Here is a 23880-nt window from a genome sequence, read left to right as displayed (position 1 = left end):
GATCATCTCGGAAAGTGAGTTTACTGTGTTTTCTACGGCGACCGGACTAAGCAAGCAGCCTAAAGAAGTTCAGGCAGCAACCTTTCTTGTGACAATTGGCGACGAAGCAAGGCAGGTATTCTATACCTTCAAACTCGCAAATGAGAACCGAAAGCAACACCTCGATAAGCTGATTTAAAAATTTGAGGCCTACTACAAACCAGCGAAGAATTTAACGTTCAACGAGTTTCGTTTCGGCTCCCGAGATCAACGTGAGGGCGAACCTTTTAAGAAATGGCTGATCGATATCCGAAGTCTTGCTCGCTTGTGCGAATTCGGAGAGCTAGAGGACAGACTACTGCGCAGTCGAATAATTCTAGGAGTTAGAGACAAGGCCTTGCAGCAGAAACTTCTGTCTGAACATCCGTTGTATGCCAAATCGGTGGAAATAGGCCGAGCAAGGCAACAAGCGACAGAGCACTTTAAAGAGATCAGGGAGGCAGAAAAGAGCAACCGAGGAGGCCACCGTAAATGCGGTGAGATAAAAAGTTAGCCAAGGAATTTTCCCAAAATGCTGTTTCACGGAACACGGATAAGCGAATTGCCCTGCGCAAGGCAAGCGCTGCAACAAGTGTGGCGGCCGAAACCACTTCGCGCGCGGATGTTGTTAACCAGAAGCAAGACCGAGGGGCCAAGGATGCAAGATAAAGCAGGTCGAAATGGCAGAGGACGAGGGTTATTTCCTCAAATTCTAGAAGTCAATGCAATTGATGGCCAAGAGCGCTGGTCAGCGACTGCCGACATCGCAGGTTCCGCCATACGCTGCAAAATTGTTATGGAGCCAGCTGTTGAGTCATGCCCGAAGCGACGCTCAGAAACATAACTACGAAGCCAGCACAAAACTGCTGCTCTACGCTACGGTCGTTTTTAGGGTACATAGAAAAGGCGACGAAGAAGATTGAGCTTCAGGTCGCCAGTACAGAGCAGTCTACCACGGCGCTATTCTTCATCGTGAAACCAGCAGTTCCTGTTACATGGAGTGGCAAGGTGGCTGAACGCTTAGGGCTGATTGACCGCATAAACACCGTGGACGCATCGGAAAGTAAGCAAATAGTAGAAAAACTTTGAGATGTTTTCCAGGGGCTGGGGAGAACTCAAAGACATAGCCTATCACATGGAGCTTAAACCTGAAGCTCGAGGCGCCGTCAAGCCAGCGCGACGAATCGCCATCGCCCTTCAGGAGAGCCTCAGAGCTGAGCTGGACCGAATGGAGCACGACGGCGTCCTTGCTAAAGTAACAGAACCGAATTTCTGGTCTAGTCACATTGTTGTAGTAGTGAAGAAAGAAGAAATACGCATATGCTTGGACCCATCTGACATAAATAAGGCACTTTGGAGAGAGCACTAACACATGCCGACGTTAGAAGATATCCTACTGCAGCTGCATGGAGCGAAATTCTTTTCTGCTTTGGATGCATCGCGAGGATTCTGGCAGATTAAGTTGGACGAGCCGAGCTCCCGCTTATGCATTATGAGCAAGCCCTACGGGCGATACAGATTCCTGCGCATGCCGTTCGGCATCGCTTCCGCGTCGGAAATTTTTCAGCGGGTGATGCACCAGGTGCTAGAGGGCTTGAAGGGCGTTGCTGTCGTTATGGACGACATATTGGTTTGGGGAGAGTCACGAGAGCAACACGACAGCAATTTAGTAGCTTTGCTGTATCGATGTCGCGAACACAACTTGAAGCTCAATAAGAACAAGTGCAATTTCCTCCAGCCCAGAGTCCGCTACATGGGCCACATTCTGACTCCAGAGGCGCTGTGCCTGGACCCGAGCAGAGTCGAAGACATCATGCAAGTTCCGCAACCACAAAACCGTAAGGAACTGCAAGTTTTCCTCGGCATGATCAACTTCGTGGCGCGGTTTGTTCCTAACATATCCAAGTTGTCAGCGCCGCTTCGCGAGCTGTTGAGAAAGGACGTCGCGTGGGTCTGAACAGACCAGCAAGGTAGCAGTTTTCTTCAGCTTCGAGCGACTCTCACGAAGGCGCCAGTCCTTGCCTATTTTAACCAAGAAAAACCAGTGACCTTGTCAGTAGACGCCAGTCAGCATGGAGTAGGAGCCGTTCTTCTACAGAATGGGCAGCCAGTTGCGTTGCCAGAATGGGCAGCCAGGAGATGAAGTCCGAGCAGTCTTGACTCATTCGTACGGCAGGTATACACGTAATTGCACAAAGGTATTTCGCTATAAAATATGTTTAGTTGGTGACTGTAGGGAATGAACCCCTCGAATTCCTACACACGTGTGGGATTTTACCAAGGCGGATTTAGGGTTGTTCGGCGGCTGCACGAATGTCGGCCCGTGAACGCAACGGTTTGGTCCAAGGCCCTTTCCCCAAGTATTTCATCCCTGAAAAGCCGAGCATGAAGCCGGAGGACATCTTGCACCCGTTAGAAACCCGGTGGGTACCCGGTGACACTGGGGTTCGAACCCAGCACCTCCCAAATGCGATGCTGCGAATGCGAGCCCAATGTTCAGTTCGGCTCCAGTTCACTCCATATAGTATCCAACTGAAGTGAAACGCACTGCGAGATCAATATCAAACAGTACGCAGACTGTTTGATCACTCAGTTCACATCAATTTATAACGTCAAATATGCATGGCAAATGAAATTGCAAATAAGGGCTAACAGAGAAATGAGCCAAATGTCTGCCATCAGCTTCTCTAAGGCAAACGATGAGGCAGAGCATTCAACAAATCTAGTAAGAGCGACAGTCGTTAGTGATTCCAGTGGTGATCTTAGGTTATTAGTATTGGCTGTAGCTTTCTGTCTTGGTTTCTGAAGTTTGGCGCTTTCTGATATCCCTAGCAGATAAAGTTGGCAATTGCTTCACTCTTCCGTGCCTCAATAGCAACTCGCAACACACCGCTCTGGTTTAGTCCATTATACGAAAACAAAATCCTGTACTTTCCGATAAAAACGTAACTGATTACGATTTCGAATGCTCTTTTGTTCGTGGGAACAGAAAAAAAATATAATTCTTTTGAGGAATGCTGGAAGCCAACTTCGCGCCGAAGTGCGCTTTCATGTTGTATGTACGCCTCCTATGACAAAATTAAAAATCCTGTCTTCGCTGTTAAGCGTCGAGCAGAAATACGAATCTGATATAAAGACAGCCACAAACCGCAGTACAGAAAAATGAGAGCGTTCGAAGCGCGTAAATCTGCACATGCATGGGCCTTACATAAAAGGAGAGCGACAGAAGCTCTTTTTTATTTGTGATTGGTCTTGTAACCGCGTTTTAGCAAACGATTTGCAGCTTTAAGTGATGATCTCGCTATTCACCAAAGTGTTGATCAAATGCTTCAATGTTTTGTGCCAAGACCGATTACAGCGACTCATTATGTGTGCTTAGTAGTTGCCTTCCCCATCCGGACAGAGGTCTCTACTGTGCTGAGGGACTATGACGCCGCAAGTGTCCACGAAGTGGTCGATGCAGTCCTGCGGCACTGCGTCTTTCATTTCTCTGCGAGTCCACAGTATGCATCCTGGAGAGAGAGTGAGGAACAGAGGGGTGAATCTTTTGCTTTTCAAGAATTTTCAAACTTTATTTGAGAATATAAAACAAGCTAATAAAAGTATATTTTAGTTTACTCAGTTTTATTGAGTCATTAAACGATTATTATACACTTCATAAAGAAGCGAGGCGGGAACCATGGTTGCAGTTGGGATAAAACCACATCCAGTGGCTAAAATCACCTGATATGGCTCGCAAGTCATCACGCATTTCCAAACTTTTACAGAAAGGCATTTTAATACTTCGCAACACTAGAAGTGATATTCAGGCAATTCCAAAGAACATGACCTTGCCATTAATATTTAAAGAGCCTTACGGTCCTTGTCGTAGAACTCCGCAGCCACTACTACGCAGTTTTCAAAATCCGTGTAGTAGACCTTCCCTTCCAGCGGCATAATGTCTGTGGAAGAGGAAAGCTTCTTGAGACATCGAGTGCGCTTAGCTTACACTCTGTGCAAACAGCGATGTGCAACGTACAGTTACGTGTGCGAATATTAATTTAAGAAGGCTCTTCAGGGCAGTGTTATTGTCGCCAATACTTGCCGCCAAAAAATGCCAGAAAGAAAAATACTACTAAATACTGTACATACTAGAACACTATAAATGGGACGGTAGTGTATTGAATGCGCAGATTATATATATATCAGCAATTTTTCTTTCCAGTATCATGATCTTGAGAAACATTTTAATATCGCACACTGACATGGCGCCAATGGCTTCTCACACGTGAGTTTTTGCTGTTTACTAGCGATGTGAGGGACACAAAAATAATTTTGAAAGAAAAAAGTTCCTTTTCTGGCTTCTTTTTGTGGCATCAAAAATAAGAAAAAAAAGACGGGAGACACGAAAGAACCGCACACGTTATAACAGCATCCGCAAAAGAACCCGCAAAAAACAGCATCAAAAAAGGGCACAGCAATAAAACAGCACAAAAAAAAAAGCAGCGTCAAAACAGCACGCCGTACAAAATGGCACCGCCACAGAACAGCACAGTGAAAGAACAGCACGACTACTTAAGACCGCAGGAAAAAAAACAGCACGAAGACAAAGCAGCACAGCGGAGTACCGTGCAGCGCTGCTGGAGGCGTGAAATATTAGCCGTAACCGCTAACGGTAAATCACAACACATGCGGCAGCGCACAGTGTATTTAGCGAGTGCTCGTTTCACAGGTGCATTAAGAAACACGGCAGCTTCATTCTTTCAGAAACAGCTTTGCTTTCACGGTGCACATGGCAGAACTGGTGGCTATGTACTTCTTGCTTGCTTGGCTTCAGTGATCTGTTTTGTTTACGTGTAATGTATTAAGAATCTGGGCAACTCAGAGATAAAATGGCCTGGGCATGCGCTCTGCGGTCAAATGTCCCGGGTAGATTATCTTTTCTTACTTGCTAGCCATGTTCGGTGTCCTTGGCTGCTTTTTATGCATTACGTTCCGCCGCACCCAGCCGCTTCCTTCTCCAACTGCTATAGACAGCATGCATGGCGTCTCTCGCTTGATTTCGCTCTTTGGATTGTCATAGCCCTTGCCCGCTCTTCAGCGGCCATAGCTACCATTCGCGGCGATGATGACTTCCAAAGCATAGCGAGAGAGCCTACCAGTTACAACATGGAGAACGATAGGCTGCTGCGATGGCCGAGTGCTCCAAGGCTTTGAACAGCCTAATGCGCCTCTGGTTCCAATTCAAATTGATGTATTATCATTTTTTTTTGCTTCGTACGGTTACGACGCAAAATTTCTGAAATTTGGAAGCATCAAAATGGCACTCAACAGCTGCCAAAACGAAAATAAGAGACGAATAAAAATGAGAAAAGGACAATAGATATATAAATTTAATAAGGGAAGAACTACTTATTGACATCCACACGTGTGCAGCCATACGGCTACAAAGGAAAGCAATACAGCTTTCTCAGAAGCTTCTTAGTTCAAGAAAAATTTGTCCTGGTCCGGAGTATACAACCGACCGGACAGACACAGACAAAAACATTTGCTTGCAAAGTTCGAAATCATCAGTGTGTTCAAAATATACTCATACAGGTTGCTATATCGCTTAAAACTTTAAAAGAAAGTGAGTCCTCCATTTCTAATCACTGTAGCCTTGCCGCCGCGAGAGTGCAAAACACATTATTCCCATCGCCACAGATCGTACTGCGCTATTCCTACAGCGAGGACAAACTACCGTAACCAAATGCTACATTATAAGCCACTGGCTATCCTAAATTCGCAGACTCCGACAACAGCATTATAGATATCGATAATTCACTGACTCGACATTAGCTCATTACAAGTTATGGTCCCTGACTGGCACATGTTGTCAGCACCATTGAATAAACATCTCTTCCGTTGCGCACCGTTAATGCTGCTGTCCAGTATCATCTTGTTCGCGTGTTCTATGTATCATCATATCCTTTGTTTATTCTTTTGTGTAGTGCGCATAATACGAGGCCCACCGAACCCTGCCGCTGCCCACTGTAAGCGGGGGTGACAACGTAGTCCAGCGTCTGTCGCGTTTCTGTTACTAAAGCAACCCTACGCTAGTCGCCCAGCCATTTCGCGGCGCCGAGGAAAGGCCATACTGAGCATGCGCGAGGAGCAGTGACGTCTCACAGGCGCGCAGCTGGCGCGCCGCCACCGTCGCTGCGCGGGTGACTCAGAGGTGCCGCCGCCGCCCTCGCCAGTTGCGCATGCGCAGTAGCGGCGCATTGCTAGAGTGCCAGGACCGCCGCCCCTGCCGCGCGCTGTCTACATCGCCTCTTTCTCTCTCCTATCCGATGCGCAGTAGCGGCGCGCTGCCAGCCTCACTACGCACAGCCGGCACACCAGCTGTGCGTAGTGACGTCACTTGCTCCTCGCGCATGCGTAGTATGGTCGTGCAAGAGCACACGAAACGGCGAGACTGTGGGCGATGTAGCTCACACAACAATATCGCAAGCCTCCAGTTTTGACCAGAGCTCAACCACAGCCAATTTTTCCTCACTTCCTCCATCACCCTATATTGATAGAAAATAAAGGTTGTTGTTATTATTATTATCATTATTATTATTATTATTACGATTATTTTGTTTCAGTTACATCATAGATCGACGTCGAGTCAGTACATCATGCTTACCTCATAGCTAGGAAGGCAGGCCTAACTGACAAATGTTGCGTGGTTTAAATCCGCATTAAGACACCCTAAACGTGGTGAAAGTTTTGGAACCTCATTTTTACATAGCTGCTGATTGCTGCCACACATCTATGCCGAAACATTTCACTTCCTCACGTAAAAATTTGCCTAAACATTTGCCTAAAAATTCGCCTAAAATTCGCTTCCTTGAGAGGCGAAAGCCGAGGGCACTATGCCGTGACAACTTCCGGTGCATATGACGTCACACCGTTTCCGTGGCTATATCCATACCCAAATTATACATCTTTCGGGTGTCCTAAGTGCTAATTACGCTTAAATTCACATTTTTCTATCTAATTTGACACAAATCTGACGTTTTTCCGACCATTCTGTCACAAATTTCTGCTGTCCAGTGATGACTGCTGGTGGATGTGACGTCACACCGTTCCCGTGACTATATCGATGTCCGCGCTATTTCCACGCAATTTCGACATTTTTGCCTATCATGAACTAAATAATCTACAGTCATAAAGCTTGGCTTCTAGGTTCATTTTTTCCTCCTCTATCTCAAGCTACCATTCGTTTTGTTGTACCTTTTTTAGTTGCCGAATTAAATGCGTGTGACACGCTTCGCTAACGGACGAACGTATGGGCCATTAAAGGCTTTCGCCTCAAAAGTCTCCGGGGCTCGTTAGTGAAATTAGTGAGCAGGAGCTCAGACCAGCCGTCGTGGAGGTGGATGAGGCTTCGCGCTGAGCTGATGCCGTGGGTAAGCAAAAGGGACCGGTTGCATTCAGGGACCGCTGTCCCCTTATGTAGTCCGCCGCAATGAGCACTCAGAAAATCACTGGTGCGTGGCGGAATCCAGACTCTCTCGGCGGAAATTCGAAGGTCGGCGCGGCATTGGTGGTATTCAGTGTAAACATCAGCTTTCTCGGTCGAAAATGTGACAGTGCGCTTTCGGAGGTTGATAATAGCTTTGTACTGCCAAAGAAAATGAACGCCAAGGATACAGTCCCGGGAGTAGTCAGAACTAGGCAGTTGACAACAAATGTGGCGCTGCGAATTTGGACTCTTGACTTGCACAGGCCAATCGGAGTTACAACATGGTCGCCAGCCACGCCAGTGTGCGTGCCATACCATGGAATAACTGCCTTTTTAAGAAGCTCCGCTATCTTTCCGCTTCAAATCGAGAAATCAGCGCCAGGGTCCACCAAAGTGCTAAGCCTTGTACCCGACGAGAAGCACGGGTGTATCCAGTGAGAACCGATCTCCGATCTCAGGAAGTGCAGTCGTTGCCTTCAAGTCGCGGTCGGCTGCTTTTCGCGTTGTCGGGGGTCTTGTTCGCATCGATTTCCAGCGGCCTCGTCCCCGGAGGTCGCACTCGTTAGTTTTCTCGGCGGGGGCTAGGCGACCGTCTCTACGCCATCCATGAGTTGCTTTGGAGCTGTGGCGAAGGTCGGCGTGGAGATGGAGATCGAGACTGTCGCTGGGGAATAGTCCCCACGCGCTGCTGGGCCAGGTAGTCCTCGATCTCCCAGGGTCGTTGACCTAATGTGGGCAGGGCATGTCAACGGTAAATCCCTGCAGCCCAGCTGTCGGTAGGGACACTGGAGATGCAGATGAGCGGGTTCCCCGCAGTGAAAGAACAGACGCCGCCGATTTGGAGCACGCCACAGCTCCGTCTTCCGCTGGGGTGGTCGTAGATTGTCGATGTGTGTGTCACGGTTTGCGGAAAACAGTGGGCTTTGATTGGGCGGACAAACAAGCGCCGAAGGAAGCGCTGGACGTCGCAACGCTTCAGCATTTATTGGCCGACGGTACTCCATGGGAAGAGGCGGCGGGTCAACGAACAATAACGAAGGCCTAAATGCTTGAACATCTTCGAGGATGAGGCCAGCGAGAGAGCGGGCCATCGGCATGGGAGCACCGAAAAGCGTCTGGAGCTTTTCTTGCACAACGGAGTGAATCAGCTCGCGGAGAAGATCAGGGTTAGCCCCGAAAGCAGGACTCGAAACGGCTCTGTAGCCGAAGCGGCGAGTACCGGCTTGTCGTAGGTAGTAGACCGCCGTAGGAGCAACTTCTCCATCGGGGCCGCTTCCGCAAGGAACTAAGCAACACTCCCTGGTGGACTGCGCACGAGGCCAGCGAACAGTTTCTCTTTCAGGCCGCGCATGAGGTGGCGCATGTTTTTCTCTTCGGGCATAGCCGGTTCAGCTGGCCTAAGAGCCGGGTCATGTCCTCTACGTACATGGTAACAGTCTCGTTCAGCATCGGAATGCGAGACTGCAAAGCCCGTTCAGCACAGTCTCGACGATCCGGGCTGATGTGTCTCCAGCAGGTGCCGGCGGAACTCGAGCCATGATGTTAAGGCGTCTTCTCGGTTCTCGCACCAGGTACATGGCCAGCCTCCAGACTAAAGAAGACGTTTGGAAGCTTGGCGGCGCCGTCCCACTGGTTAACCGCGGCTACCCGTTCAAACTCGAGAAGCCAGTCTTCGATGTCGTCGAGCTGTCTGCCGTGGAATGGTTTTCGCGGTCGCGGATTCTGTAAGGTGTAGTAGGCTGCAGTTTGCATTACAGGCCGATGGGCGGGTGCCCTGACAAACTCCAAAGGCTCGCGCTTGTGAGGTAGGCCTCGGTTTCTTCGCCTAGCACAATGCACAGAGGTGTCGGCTAGCGAAGGACTGGAGCCCAGGGTATCCGGGGGAGTATGGGACATCATAAAAGTTTTGAATGGCACAAAGGAACAAACACCGGAAGACCCGGAGACAAAAAGAGAGCCTCTAGCGCTCTTCCTGGCTCTGTGTTTTCCTGTGTTTGTCCTTTGCGCCATTCAAAGATTTTATGATGAACCAACTAGCCCAACAGCAAGTACTTCTGCAACACAGAGTAAGGGACATATGCAGGGATCTTTACCCGGCACCCACATGAAATTATATCCCGGAAGATATGGCGACAGGTCACTTAAAGAGAGAATACGGGAGCTAGCCAGCGCGATACACTTCAACATCGTCACTTTGATGCGCCACCTGAGCGCACCAGGTGACAATATGAATGTTTCCCAGGGTGTGTAAAGTTGGAACACTGAAATATGTGTCTAGGCCAAAGTAGTTTCAGTGAAGTGCAGTGTGAGTACGTGTTTAAAAAAAGGAGAGTTTACCTCCAGCTACTGTGAAGGTGACAGTCCCAAGTTCCTCTCCCCGTGAAATCCGGAACGGAAGGGTCAGCCTGTGAAAAGAAAAGTCACCGTACATATAAAAAGGTTACAGAGAGTTTAACTCGCTTAATTGCGAAATACCTTTCAGTACCGCTTCGTTTTTACATTGTTATGCTTGTTGCGTCGCAATTAATAAAGACAGGCGTCAGAGTTTGCAGGTCATGTTGATGCAAAAGGTTGTTACAAAGAAGGAATGCCCAAACATGTTTTCCTTAAATTTGCGGATGAAGATTATCCTTCATGAAGCATTTTCGGATAGACGTTCATCCGATTTTTCGCTTTCGGTTAGCTGCCATCGCACCCAGTCAAAACTGCTGTTCTTCATCGGCTTCTTACGGACGTCTCTGCATACTGCCGGTGTCCTTCCAATTCTTTCTGCCTATTCGTTACTATATCGGCCTCCATTCCCTGCCGATGCTGCAGTCGTCTTGCCCTTTGCTGCTCTCGCCGCCGCACTTTACGATACCTTTAGTCAGACAGCCCGGACGGGCCCGGGTCAGTCTCCGTGCTGACCTTAGAAGCAGCGCCACAGGAGAACGTGCTCAAACACGCCTAGCTGCGGATGCGCAACGTGGCGAGATTCTTTGTCTACTGCTGCTTTGGGACATTCCAGGGCTTCCCTCTACCCCCAGCGCGGCAGCTGTGGCAGAGGAGCCTCTGGCGTCCTCTACAGGGCAAGCGTTCTCTAATTCCGCGCGCGCTTTGAGGCGTCAATAAAGGCGTGCCCTCCTGCTTGGCTCATCTCTGCCGCAGCTGGGCTCCTCCTCTCCTCCGTGGACGTGCGCAAAGGTTGTCTGTGAGGCATCGGGTTTCTGCAAGAATGCGCTATTAGCGTACTGCACTAAAATCTTAAAACCGTTTAGCTCTATTGATGGTGAGATCTAGGAAAAAAATAGTCCATTTGGGTAATTAGGGCAAAATGGTTAAGCGCGTTAGCGTAATGTGTTTCGGTGCTACACTGCTCTGCTATTTTAAGGTAGTTGTGTTTTCTTTCGTGAAAAAAGTAAAGTAGGCTTGCCGTAATTGCCACGATATAGCCTGTGAGCAGGTGAACGCTGGCGCTGTGGCACAAGATAGGTGCTATGGCAGATGTTGCCATTGGTAGGACTTGGGTTGCGACCAAGATAGGTCTTCCCGAGCAGCCCCTCACGGTTAAATAGGCTGCCGGCTGACACGGTGCGCAGGTAGCCCCTCACCCCGTCGGCAGGTGAGCAACCTGCCACAGAGCCGGCTTCAGACAAACAAACACACTACGCCCAAATGCGAAGAATAGCCACTGTAAGTGCTAGCGCAAAAAAGCAGACGTTCTCACGCTGTAAAATCAGGATTATGAACACAGAGCTCGGAAGATTTAGGTTGCTCTGAATTTAGGAGATCAGACTGCATTCACGCCAGCAAAAATGCTCAAAGGGTTTTAACGACATAGCCTTAAGAGCTAGTGTCTGAGGAAATCCGGTGTCGGTGTAGTTTAGCGTCAGTGAAAAATCCACAAAAATTCCCAAGAGCAAGAAAGGAGGCAGGTGGGTCACGTAATCCAGCTAATCTTGTGGCGTCATCGCAACTTGCCCATCGGATTGTAAGCAAACTGCACACTTTGACAGGTGGCAGTTAAAACAGTGATTGATCGCGAGAGCTTGTTCGGGAAGAGCAACCTTGGTCGCACAATCATCACGGGTGGCAGCGCCTGCCATATCCCAGGGCAGTGGCGCATCGCTTAACCCCTACACCACTGCGGCAGGAGCTGTATATGAGGATCCCAGGAATCTATGAATGTTAACTATATTACGATCTGTTCTTCATCGATGGGCCTAACACATTGCAGCTATCGCGTCATACCGTTAAGGCGGAGCTAAAATGACCTCTCCATTTTTTTTTTTTGCTACCGACGCCTGGAAACGTTGCAGCACTCTCCTATTTCCGAAATGATGTCGTGTGCATAAAAGACGTGCTCCGGATCAGTGGGCCTTCTGCTGCCGATAGCACTGTACTGTCAACACTGCAGTCTGTTTCTGTTACATTACACTGACACGGAGATATAACAAAAAATAAACTATATAGCAAAAGCTTTCACCAATATCTAAGTTTGGATCTGGAGCTACAATATAGTATAATTACATTGTCAAGAACTTGTTGTTATGAAGTTTAGAGGAAACTTGTTAGGCTTGGGCGATACCATGGCGCTAAACGCCCAGGCTGGTGGTAAAGCACATGCGTGTTTGTTCACCTTACTTTAAGCGCACTTTGTACTGGCAATACCGGTCAGCGCCACACCTTGGCAACCATGCCCGCCGCGGTGGCTCAGTGGTTACGGCGCGCGGCTGCTGAACCGAAAGACGCGGGTTCGATCCCTGCCGCGGCGGCCGAATTTCGATAAAGGCGAAATTCTAGAGGCCCGTGTACTGTGCGATGTCAGTGCCCGTTAAAGAGCCCCAGGTGATCGAAATTTCCGGAACATCCACTACGGCGTTCCTGATAGCCTGAGTTGCTTTCGGACGTTAAACCAAGATAAACCAAACCAAACCAAACACCTTGGCAAATAAGGTGGATGCGCCACCCACGACACACAAGCACGCACATACAGACACAAGGTGTTACAGGGAAGACTAAGTAATTTTTAAAAAATAGGCTTGCGGAGGTCAAATTGCTTTTCTTGCGCGAAGTGACCAGGAGCCGTAGCGGGCGCTATAAACCGGGTTCCAACTACTATTCAGGAGGAAAATTAACTGAAATTCGTTAACTAAGTATTTAATTATTGCAGTTAGAAAATTACAATTTTTCTGCAATTATTTTCTGCAATAAGAAAAATGTAGAGGAGAGGATCAGTCAACCCGATATTCGTCTTCACATTTACGAAAATGCAATTGCGCGCAGAACTACAGCGGAGAATCACCGCTCTCCAGACGCGCGCAGCGGGATCCGTGCGGCAGCTGAGCGCCGTAAAGTCACGTCCCCGTGTTGACGTCACTCACAGTTGAACACGTCACACGCACGCCGCGCTTTATCTGCGGCCCGAACAGCTGCTAGCGGCGTCGTGTTCATCGTCCGCAGGAGCCTCCTCGCCCACCCAACTGTGAGTGTCATCACGAGGTCCCAGTGCGGCCGCGACCTGCGCATGACCTAGTAATGGAGCACAAGGTCATTCAAGTCGGACCAGTGAGTGATGCCATTAGTACACAGATTGTCGGCGACCTAAACAACAGTGAACATTGGGAGTGGTATCAAACTCTACAGCGCTTAACGAAGCATACGATTACTAGTCAAATCGAAGCGTACATCGTAGGGATTCGCGCCGATAACGTTTGGTTCCCCGAAACCGTGACGTCTTAAACTTCAAAAGTCCATTCCGGCCAAACTAATTGAAGTTGGGCATTCGAAGTGTTGCCAAACCATTTGTCTTCATGCGCTTTATACGCATCCAGATATGACGAAATTTTTATACTGGATACAGCGAAGATGGCTGATGACGCAATATTCGTTCGATATTGCTAACGCTCGATACTCATACGCTTCTTCAGCGTTTTGCTCATTTTTTAGAAAGCCATGGCCGCGCGCGCTGAGCTCGAGTAATTACAAGTCACATATTCGGACGAGAAGCCATCACACAGACGTCGGCTACGGCGAGTCACATTTCCGTTCGAGCTGCAGATAAAGCGCGATGTGCGTGTGACCTGTCCAGCTGTGACGTCAATATGGGGGCGCGACTTTGCGACACTCGGCTGCCGCAAGGAGCCCGTTGCGCGCGTCTGCAGAGCGAAGATTCTATGCGATGTAGTTGTGCGCGCAATAACACTTTCGTAAATCTAATGACGAATACTGGGTTGACTGGTGATCCTGTACTCTACAATTTCCTAATTACTGACAGCAAACTGCAAACACTGAAATTTTAATTTACAAATTATAGTGAATTATTGCCCTTAATGTTGGCTCTAGTGTGGAGCAAATCGCACTCATTTTGTATTCTGCTTAATTACATAATTAGTCGAGATTAACTGACTAACTTTGCAAGCAACGGAGTTAGGTAAAACCTTCCAATCAGGAAGATGTAGAACGCTCTGGCAAAGGTCTTTTTCAACAGTTTTAACTTTCGATCTTATTATTTTTTTTCCCGATCACTGCAGAAGTATGCTGAACACAAAAAATACCCCATGGCATGCCAGCTTGTTCTTCTCGGTCGCAGTGCTTTTCAACGCTCCGCCTGCAAACGAGCAGACCATTGAGTCGGGTGTCATCTTGACCAGCCGACCTACGTCCACTGCAGGCCAAAGGCCTCTCCCATACCTTTCCACTGAACCGTGCCTTTATATCATCCGGGTTTGTATCAAGGAAAATTAATAAATAAAGATAAAAAAACACCCCCAGCTGGGAGTCGACCCACGGAAGCGCGAACAGATCAGCTTCACAGGCTGCTTGGAGAGGCTACTACACTGTCAGCACTTTTATTTTTAACATGGCAGTTATTACGGTGAAGCAATGGTTTGGTTTATAGGGTCTAACGTCCCAAAGCGACTCCTGGCTATGAGAGACGCCTTAATGTAGGGCTCCCGAAATTTCGACCACCTGGAGTTCTTTTGCGTCCACTGACCTCGCACAGTACACGGACCTCTAGAATTTCGCCTCCATCGAAATTCAAATGCCGCGTCCGGTATCGAGCCCGCGTCTTTGGGGTCAGAAGCCGAGCACGATAAGCACTGAGCCACCGCGGCGGCGTGGAAGAATGTTTTAAGTACATGAACTATGTATAAACCGTGAAGAAAACAATCGTTAATCAGCAGTCTGCATAATACGATACATCTAAACGAACTATCAGAAAATGCGCAAAAAGGCACGTCAATACTACATCATAATACAACGCACCTAAGCAACGATGCACTACAAAAGGGAAATGAAGACCACAGCGTTAGGATTACTACGCTCTTGCTCCAGCTGAACTACCTCGGGATAAATTGCAGCACACTGTTGCGCTGCGGATTGCACATCCTATTATTCGACCACTAATAATGCTACGAAACTAAGTTTCGGGCTTTGTGCAATGGGGCGGAAGTAACAGAGAGATGTGCGCTGCATGCGCTAACGGGGACAACGTTGCGGCAGAAACAAGGCGCTAGAGCAATACGCATTGGCGTTGACAAGATCGGTGCAGGAACACGGAACTGCAGCATAGGCCACCGGCGTGCTTTACGTGAATTAGCATTGACAATAAAAAAGTTGAAGAGGCGCATAACTGACTCCCTTGGTCAGCGAAAACTTCATTCGAGCTTTCAGGTATGTGGCGATATTTTCATATATCGAGAAAACTGCTTTCATAAAATATTTCTTGTTTAGCAACCCTGAGCCACCAGCAATTTTTTATGCTTCCCACAGATAACCTTTTCAACATATCATAAAATTCCTGTGCTGAAAATATCAGAGTTGTTTTTGCGGTTGAAAGGAAATGCTTCCTCTTTATGACGCAGGTACTTTTTTCTGAAAAAAGCTTTAGCCCTTGGGAAGGACATATTAATGTCTTTGAACTTTGATGAAGCTAAAGACCACTGTGCGACAAAGCCCTCTCATATATCCCTGATGATAATGATGAAGCTAAGGTTAAGCAAGGAGCACTGCGATATGTTGAAGAGGTGAATCAGAATCACCCCCAGCAGCATGAGCAACCTGACTACGCCCATTGCAGGGCAAATTCCTCTCCCATATCTCTCCAATATACCCTGTCCTATGCGAGATGCGGCCAACCTAACCTCGCAAACTTATTAATCTCATCGGCCTATTTAACTTTCTGCCGAACCCGGCTATGCTTTGCTGATCTTGCAACCACTCTGTTGCCCTCAAGGACAGTGGATTATTTTGCCTTCGCATTACATGCCCTGCCCAAGCCCATTTCTTCCTGCTGATTTGGAGTAGGAAGTGACTATCCCAAGGTTTTTTTTCTTAGCCACTCTGCCTTGTTGCTGTCTTAAACATTACACCTACCATCTTCCTTTCCATTGCTGGCTGCGTTGTCCTTAAGCTGAACTCTTTTTCTTATCGTACATGTTTCTTTCCTGTCCGTGAGTACCAGTAAAATATAGATGTTATACACTTTTATCTATAGGGATAATCGTAAACTGCCGTTCATGATCTGAGGCAACCCGCAAAATGCACTCCACCGAATTCTTACTCTTATTTCCCTCTCATGATCTGGATCAGCGGCCACAGCCTGCCCTGAGTAGACGTTTTCTGTTACCACTTCCAACCCCTAAGTACCAACTGTAAACTCTGACCCCTTCCGACACTGTTGAACATAACTTTAGTTTTCTGTGTAAAAATTTTTGGATCCACCTTTATACTCTGCTTGTCTGGCTAATTGATCATGCTTTGCAATACATTTCCTGAGTCACCTAGAAAGGTAATGTCATCAGCGTATTGCAGATTACTAAGGTAATCTCGATGAACTCTTTTGGCGAGACACTTCCAACTGTTCCCAATCTAAGCCTCCAAATACCTCCTCTAAGCAGGCGGTGAACAGCATTGGCGAGATCGTGTCTCCGTGCCTGACACCCTTCCTTATAGGAATGTTATTGCTGATCTCTCTAGCCATCAAATATTGTTACCCCTATCATTTTCCTCTTCATTTACCTCATTTTCACTTGCATTCGCACGGTGTCAAATTGTTCGTCATAATGGCGGGACCGACTGCCACCACATTGAGGGAAAAAGCATGGTGGCTTTATTTTGGTCTTCTCCATGTCGTTGCAACAGGACCCAGAAAACTACCACACTGTCGTTAGAGATGAGATGAAGTTAAGGTCGAGCAGTTTACTCCACTTTTTCGTGATACCTTTTTCATGAATGCCGAAATTATATCAAATATAATTTGAATGTTCTTTCGCAAGCTTACCCAGATGTGGAGAAGATAAAGTTGTACGTCGCTGTTTGTGAATCGGCGTCGATGTCCGTTTGGGTGGCTGCAAGGCACTCGAGTATGGTGTCGTTGTCTGCGTCCGAAATGGCTACAACGTCCTTGAACTGCTCCATTACCTACGTTAGGAAGGAAAAAAGGTTATGCGCTTAACTTTGCCGTCTGAGCTGTAGAGAGAGCACTGCATATTACCTTGATTTTTTTGGTTCACCGGAACCACGTACTTCCGGTTTGCGGAAGGGTGAATCTACGAATGCTCTTTCCTGCCATATGATGCGTATTCATTTTTTGAAGACTGTACTTTTCTGTTCCGGTTATTTTTTTAAGGATTGCATTAAATTATTTAAAGGTTTGTTCAACTTTTTTTACTCTTCTCTTATTCGCAATTTCCTATAAGGCTTTTGTCAATAGCTTTTGTTTTATTAGCATATACTTCATCTTGCAAACAAAGCAAAATGAAAAACCATTCTATACTTATTTGGCGAAAACTGCCTTGGGTAGTCAAAACAGCGGTGGTGAAGCGTTTCGTTTGTTGTTATGAGCACAAAAAATTGCTTAAACGCTCAAGATATGTAAGTAAATGGGCACGTCTGTATTCTGTAAGTTTATATTCAGCGTAACAATGTTAGACATACTGGAAAATTGCTTCCAGCAGTACACGGAAGCCAATAGGTGCCTTTAGAACAGTCTACTGGGCTTAGGAGCGTTTCCTGCGCCTGGATGCTTTCAAGTGATGCTTTCAAGCGCGTCTATTTCAAGAAATTTCCAAGCACTCCGGAAGGCCACAAGAAATCAGCGAGCCTAAACGATGGCTCGCAACTAAAGGCGTGAACCTGGACTGTTCTGCGCTGCAAGCCAGACAAGCGAGAATATTGTTTTCGAACCGAAGGATGTCTCACAGACAAGTCGTAAAGTGTACCAAGTTCCGGCATACGTATAGCTGGTATCATGAATTTAATGTTCATTACTGCGACTTCCGGGAAATTCCTGTACCGAAAGTGGCTAGTAGGCAGTGAGTGACGTCTGCGCTTCGGTGGAGGTATTTCCGTTCACTTTATTGAAGAGTTACTTGTAGGCGCACTTCTCCGATGTGCATTTCCACAATGTACGCAACATCGCCCGCTAGTAGCCTTAGGTTCAGCCATTCAGCCCGGCATTTGGCTTAGGAATATACGCTGTCAACCATCATAGAAATCATAGCCATGAACGTGCGGTTCAGCGAAATGTGATCTAGAAATGATAACCACCCAGCGAAATCTAAATGCTTATGGTGTTCAACTGCTGACCCAAAAGACGGTTCTATCATGGCTGCGGCCTTCTCATTTCGATGTAGGCGACACGCTAGAAGCCAGTGTCAGGGTACCTTAAATATCTGTAAAAGGGCCTCTGATAAAGTTGCGGTACGCCTGGGATGTTAATGGACGTCGCTTCACGAATATTGTCCAGCAAGAATTTGTTTTAATGTGCTTTGTAGAAATTGGGTTATCTCTAGCTAGACTCCGAATTTCAGTATTTTCTCACCCCTCTCTCTCCTCTACTAACTTTTTGCTCGCTGAAAGGCTGGCCCGCCTTCGCCGGCCTCACCATCGGGGACGGAGCTTCGTGACTCGCGTGAGCTACGCAGTTTACTGACCACAGCCACGGTAGCTCCCTGACATCTGAAAGAATCTAACCAGTAGCCATCTATGAGCTGCTATACGTAGGTGCGAGCGACGGAGGAAGGTGCGAGCATAAAACAGTCGCCGGAAAAGGCTCGACAACTTTCGCACCTGATTGCGGGTCCTCTGCTGCTTCTATAAGCCCATTATTTGGCTGAGGTGTTCATAATGCAATACAGTGATTGAGCCAGTTTGTTGGCTCCCCTGAGAAGGCGTGTCAGAGGTGATCAAAATTATTTGGTGTTGTAAATGTTAATTTACGGTTACTAAGGCACTGTTTATTTCTGAAAAGAAGCATCAATCTTTTGCCCAATGTCTTATGAGCCCCTCTGGATTGAAACTCTCCTGTTATTACACAGCATGCGTGCTTTGTAATTGCTGATACTACAGTCCTCGAGGCCCCGAAGAGGTATTGAGAATAGCAGTATTCACAGTGCAGACTATTGCATCACAAGCCCCGATATTTGTTGGAAAGGCTGTTTCTTCTGGAACAAGGCAATGCCTTCAAGGTGCTCAATGTTTCGGGGTTCTGAGTTTTCTGACATGAAATCCTCTACGGTGATGTGCTCAATGAGAGGAAAACTGAAGACAAATTTAGCTGATCGTGAGATGTCAATCGGCGCACTCTTTGATAGAAAAGGTTTTCTCATTGAAGAAAGGGTGTCTATAGGAAGGGAAGTAGCCAAAAGTTTGGCGAATGGTACGTTCAGCACTGGCTATTGTTACAAAAAAAAAAACTCTGATGGTGGAAAGCACAAAATTTTCAACTCCAGAGAAATGAGAATAGACGACATAATTCTTCTGGCTTTATTGGTGGACACAGAACCTTAATGGCCCTGAAGTCCTCATGAACATCAGATGCTTGCGCTCGAAAAAATATCCTTACTCAGCATCGTATTTCTGAGCAATGAATTTTTTTTTCTGGGATAATCAATTAAAACTGGGCTGCGAAAATGCAAACTGTTTGATTATAATTCTTAATAGCTTAGTTGTGCTCACTCTCCCTTTGAAACGAAAAGAGAATCCACGGACAATATGCTATAAGTGGACCTTGTTTCTAGCTATAGGTTCTACCGATACTACTCATGTCGGGCTGAAAATGCATCTAACTGCTATACCATCCCTCTCCAGCCGCTATCGTGAGAAAAGCCGGCAATTTTTAAGTTGTTGTGTCGCTGTCGCTCCGATATATCGTACAATGGTTGGCGCATATCATGATCGGAAACATGAAAAAATGCTGAAACCTGGGGTATTTGCTGTGTTCATTATTAATTACATATCCCGAAAACAATGTAGTATTAAAACTAGTCCATGTACTAAAATTTACACACTGCAGTTTCCAGTTATAGAGCAATGTCTCCTGCAAAAGTGGCAAATCGGTGGCAATTTCCTCGCTGGCGTCCTAGAACCCTCCTCGCAGCGCCGCCCCTCCTCCTCCTGTTTTTCTCCCTTCTCCTCTTTCTTTCTTTCACGGCTGTTGCGCTCTTCGGTCTATTCCTCCGGCGAGTCTGCCTCCGCGCACCGCCGCCGCGAATCTGCGCGCCTTCTGGACCGCGCCCTGGTCAGCGCGCCTCTCAATGTGCTGACGCATGAACACGTAGGTGGTGGTGGAAACGTTTATTGCTAATGATGTAAATCGTAGGGGAGCCTGGTTTGCCGCAAAAGTTTGCATGATGACGAGAATTGGTCTGGGTATAGGGCATGCAGCAGTATTGGGTATTGAGCAGTCCGGGTTTGTAGTTGTCGCCAATGTGCAGCCTGCGCTATGGTGAGGGACGGAGCAGGGGGTGCGTATTCCCTTCGTTTGTCTCGGTAGTACGAGAGAATATCACGGAAGGAGACCAGGTAGTGCGCGGGCCGCGGGCGAACGGACCGTCGTGTAAATCCCTTTAACGCCACTTTAAGTACGTGCGCAGTCGCCTTCTTTGCGCGAGGAACGTGCCGGCCACACAAATGGCGCGAAAATCGCGAGCCGGCCGTCCTAGAAGCTCGCCAGGAGCAGAACAGCTGTGAAAGAAAATACGAGAAGAATCGCTTTATTAAGGCGAAATCCTTTAATGCCTCATACTGTCGTGAGCAGGGAATGCTAGCAAGTGTGTTCGAGTTCCGGCGAAGAAAAAAAAACTTTATTGAGACTGGGAATCGAACCAAGGCGTTTGGCACTTCAAGGGTAGTCGCTGCCATTCCGTCACGAACACGGTTTGAGCAAGAATAAAGGCAGATCTAGTGAACGCACGGGTTTCGTGAGTGAAATAAAACAAATAAAAAATGCAAATATGAAAAGAAACAAAATAATAAAGAAATTAAACTATAAAGCATGAAAAATATTAAAAAACACAGACAGCGCGGTCCAGAAGACGCGCAGATTCGCGGTGCGCGGAGGCAGGCTCACCGGAGGAATAGACCGAAGAGCGCAACAGCTGTGAAAGAAAAAAAGAGGACGAGGAGGATAGCGGAGGAGGAGGGGCGGCGCTGCGAGGAGGGTTCTGGGACGCCAGCGAGGAAATTGCCAAATCGGTCATGTCCTAGCGAGAACGAACCAAGCGTTATAAACAAGAAATTTGCTTACGATAGTACCAGAAAACACAACGCTTTTATTAATATATTTTCATTTGCAATTGTTCAAAAGCTGCAGGCGGCAGAACAAAAAAAATTAACACAACAGCATCTTTCGTAGTAGCCAGAAAACCTGTGAATTTGGGCTGCGGCCGCATCAACATTGCAGGCTGGTTCAGGTTTTTTAGAAAGGGAAGATGATCGGTTGGAAGCCACCCACGATTTTAATTCGCTTACTTTGTTTACCATGCCTGTTCTTACCTTCCTGTTTGTTCTGTAAACACACCGACGTTCTGGACTTCATCATGTATGGGCACTTCATGTCTCGCGAAATGCGCAAAACCGATGTTTGCACTCCTTCGGCTTTATTTATCGCATTAAGACCTGCCACTGGCTGAAAATATTTCATTCCCCCTCCCAGTGACAAACGTCTTTCGAAGAGTGCGCGTATCCTCACAGTGAAATCTGTAGCAGATCGAGCAGCCAACCCTGCTCTCGACATATTCCTGACACATCAATACGGCGCCCCATGATTTTTTACCTGCGTTCACAATTCAGTTGTGCCAGTATTAGTTAAAGCGATAATGCATGTACAAGATAAGAGCCATGGAACGCTCAGCTTTGCGATATAACTACGGAGAAAGACAAAAGCGTGAAGTTCTTATTCCGGTTTTTGGCGCCAGTTATTCAAAAATCCAAAACCTTTTAGAGATTTTGTGGCAAGATGTTTGTTTTGTGTATCATGCTGCAAAAAGGCAACTCGGGTATTAGGGTGACAAGTTCTGTACTTAAACTGATCCCATTATTGAAACAAACAAACCAAAAAACTGAAAGGATCGCTCTGGTCAACTGTATTCAGTAACTGTTCGTAATTAAAATTTATTTTTCAGCTTTACTTCGCCATATATTGACGTTTTTCCGGCAGCAGAAGACGATTTTATCGGCAAATAAATTCGATTGAAACACCTTCCCGCAAGGCGACTAAAACTAGGGACGTGTTTACAGAAGGGGCCGGGCAGCCACCGTTATGAAGTGAACGGTGCCACTGCTTAGCCTCCAAGATCCTCATTTGAAAAATGGGCGTCGACTCACGCATTTCACATGAGAAATCGGCCGTTGGCGGTGGCACCTTCACGGTTTTTTCGTACATTTTAGCTTATAAAAGCTTCGTTTGCGCTGGTACGTTGCATTCTGAGCTTTGCACGGGGGTACCCATCATTATAGATCACCTTCAGTTTGCCCTCAATGTTCATTTAAATACTCTCGTATGCCTAGCTGGTCCAACTTCTGTTCCCGTGTGCAAAAACTTACCTTCTTACTAAGCTCTTATGGCCTCGTCGTGCTGGTGCATGAGAGAAACGGCTTCTTTTAGAAGGGGCATAGAATTGCAGCAACGACATGCCGACAATTACTTGCTGCTCGATCCGGTCTACGACTGTTTGTCCTCCTCCCGCGATATGCACGTCCATTCGCATTATCTGCAGCACCAGATCACGGCTGTGTGTCACACCCCCGAGGCACAAAAACTTACCGAGAAGCTGTCCGTCGGATCCTGGTGCAGTTTAAGTGGGCCGCCGGGTGCCCCTAGCTTGCCCAGTACATAGGCGCCTCCCGAAATCAGCAGCAGAATCAATTTCACAATGGTGTGCATGGCGGTTATGCGACAAGTAAAAGTGCGTAGTACTCCTCGATGTGCTCACAATAGTTGCGAATGGCCCATTAGAGCTTCGAGACTAGAGTTGCGCGCAGTCTGACGAGGATGATAGGAAATTGTATTTGACGTTAAGTACGTTTTTTCCTTGCAACACTTTGATTTCTTTTGACAGAGCGGAACTCGCATTACCGGCGTGCGAGCATTCGACTGTCATTGGTGGCAGTTATTGATTTATGAGCACTACGGGCACGCAATCTGTTCCCGAGAATCAGACACAGACTCTCTAAAAACAACGAATGAAATTCAATTTAACAGCCTGTGAACACAGCTTGCCTTGGAAGCATGAGAGCTTCCACAAATACAAGTTACCACGTGCAGCTCATATCTGTGATAGAGGGGTCAAAAACCGCTTCGCTTCGTTCCCATAACACACTCCATTGAAAATATTTGTGCAGTCATCCACAGTACTGTGTAGGGCATTCGAGCAACACACTGGGCATTACACTGGCATCATAGACAAATGGCCTAGGGCCCGAAAAAAGACCTTACCATCAGTGCGAATTGCTATTTATCGCGCTTAACTCCTCATATCATAAAATATATAGCAAACCTCCAGGCAGCGGCGACCGTCACAAATGCAAAGCAGAGCTTGCCGTTCGGGCGCCCCAGAGCTGTGTGTGGACTACTGTATAATAAAAAAGTTATGGCTAGTTTTCTTTACTGACATGACAGACCTTATACGAGCTTCGCAGTACGCTAAATAACATTTTTCACTGCCTCTATCGGCAATTAAAAGAAAGGGCCCTCTTTCGGGTAACAAACAGGACGCAAATTACTCGTGTTAAGAAAACAAGGGCGAGAAGTTCACTCTCCACTCACAGACAGAACTTTTATAGCGCATCTGGAAGACTAAAATTTTGACTTTCGTTAGAAATATTGTAGTGTGAGGAGAGACTGTCCATCAAGCTTCAGAGGGAAAAATATTCGCAGCCAATGGGTAAATAAAGTTTGCCTTTATGCACCGGATGCCCGTCTGTAAATTGCAGTTTCAAAAAAGAAGATTCATGAGAAGACAGGCACCGTGGAGATAAGATAGTGAAGTGCCTAAAGGGAAACTCGGTGTACGAAAAAGTGAGTTGAGCAGTTAGCGAAACGCCATCCCTTTAGTCGGTTGGATGCCTTATAGGGAGCCCGGAAGTTGATCGTTTCAGATGAAACTAAATGTTATTCGCTTTTA

The 23880-nt window shown here is 47.1% G+C and overlaps 1 protein-coding gene across 1 annotated transcript; it reads right to left on the bottom strand.

Moving 5' to 3' along the window:
- Nucleotides 1-2653: 2653 nt before the first annotated feature.
- On the bottom strand, nucleotides 2654-22640 carry LOC149325546 (uncharacterized). The gene is made up of 5 exons (XM_089563227.1): nucleotides 22521-22640; nucleotides 16755-16894; nucleotides 9827-9894; nucleotides 3876-3959; nucleotides 2654-3530 (listed from the first exon to the last, which is right to left on the bottom strand). Exons 1-5 carry the CDS (start codon nucleotides 22638-22640, stop codon nucleotides 3394-3396), a joined length of 549 nt encoding a protein of 182 aa, XP_089419353.1. The 3' UTR covers nucleotides 2654-3393.
- Nucleotides 22641-23880: the final 1240 nt, after the last annotated feature.

The sequence above is a fragment of the Amblyomma mixtum genome, chromosome 10 (genome assembly GCF_055824585.1).
Source record: "Amblyomma mixtum isolate Tamu chromosome 10, ASM5582458v1, whole genome shotgun sequence".
Taxonomy (NCBI): Eukaryota; Metazoa; Arthropoda; class Arachnida; order Ixodida; family Ixodidae; genus Amblyomma; species Amblyomma mixtum.
Note: the sequence above shows the minus strand (reverse complement) of the source record. Positions and strands in the feature narration are given on the sequence as shown.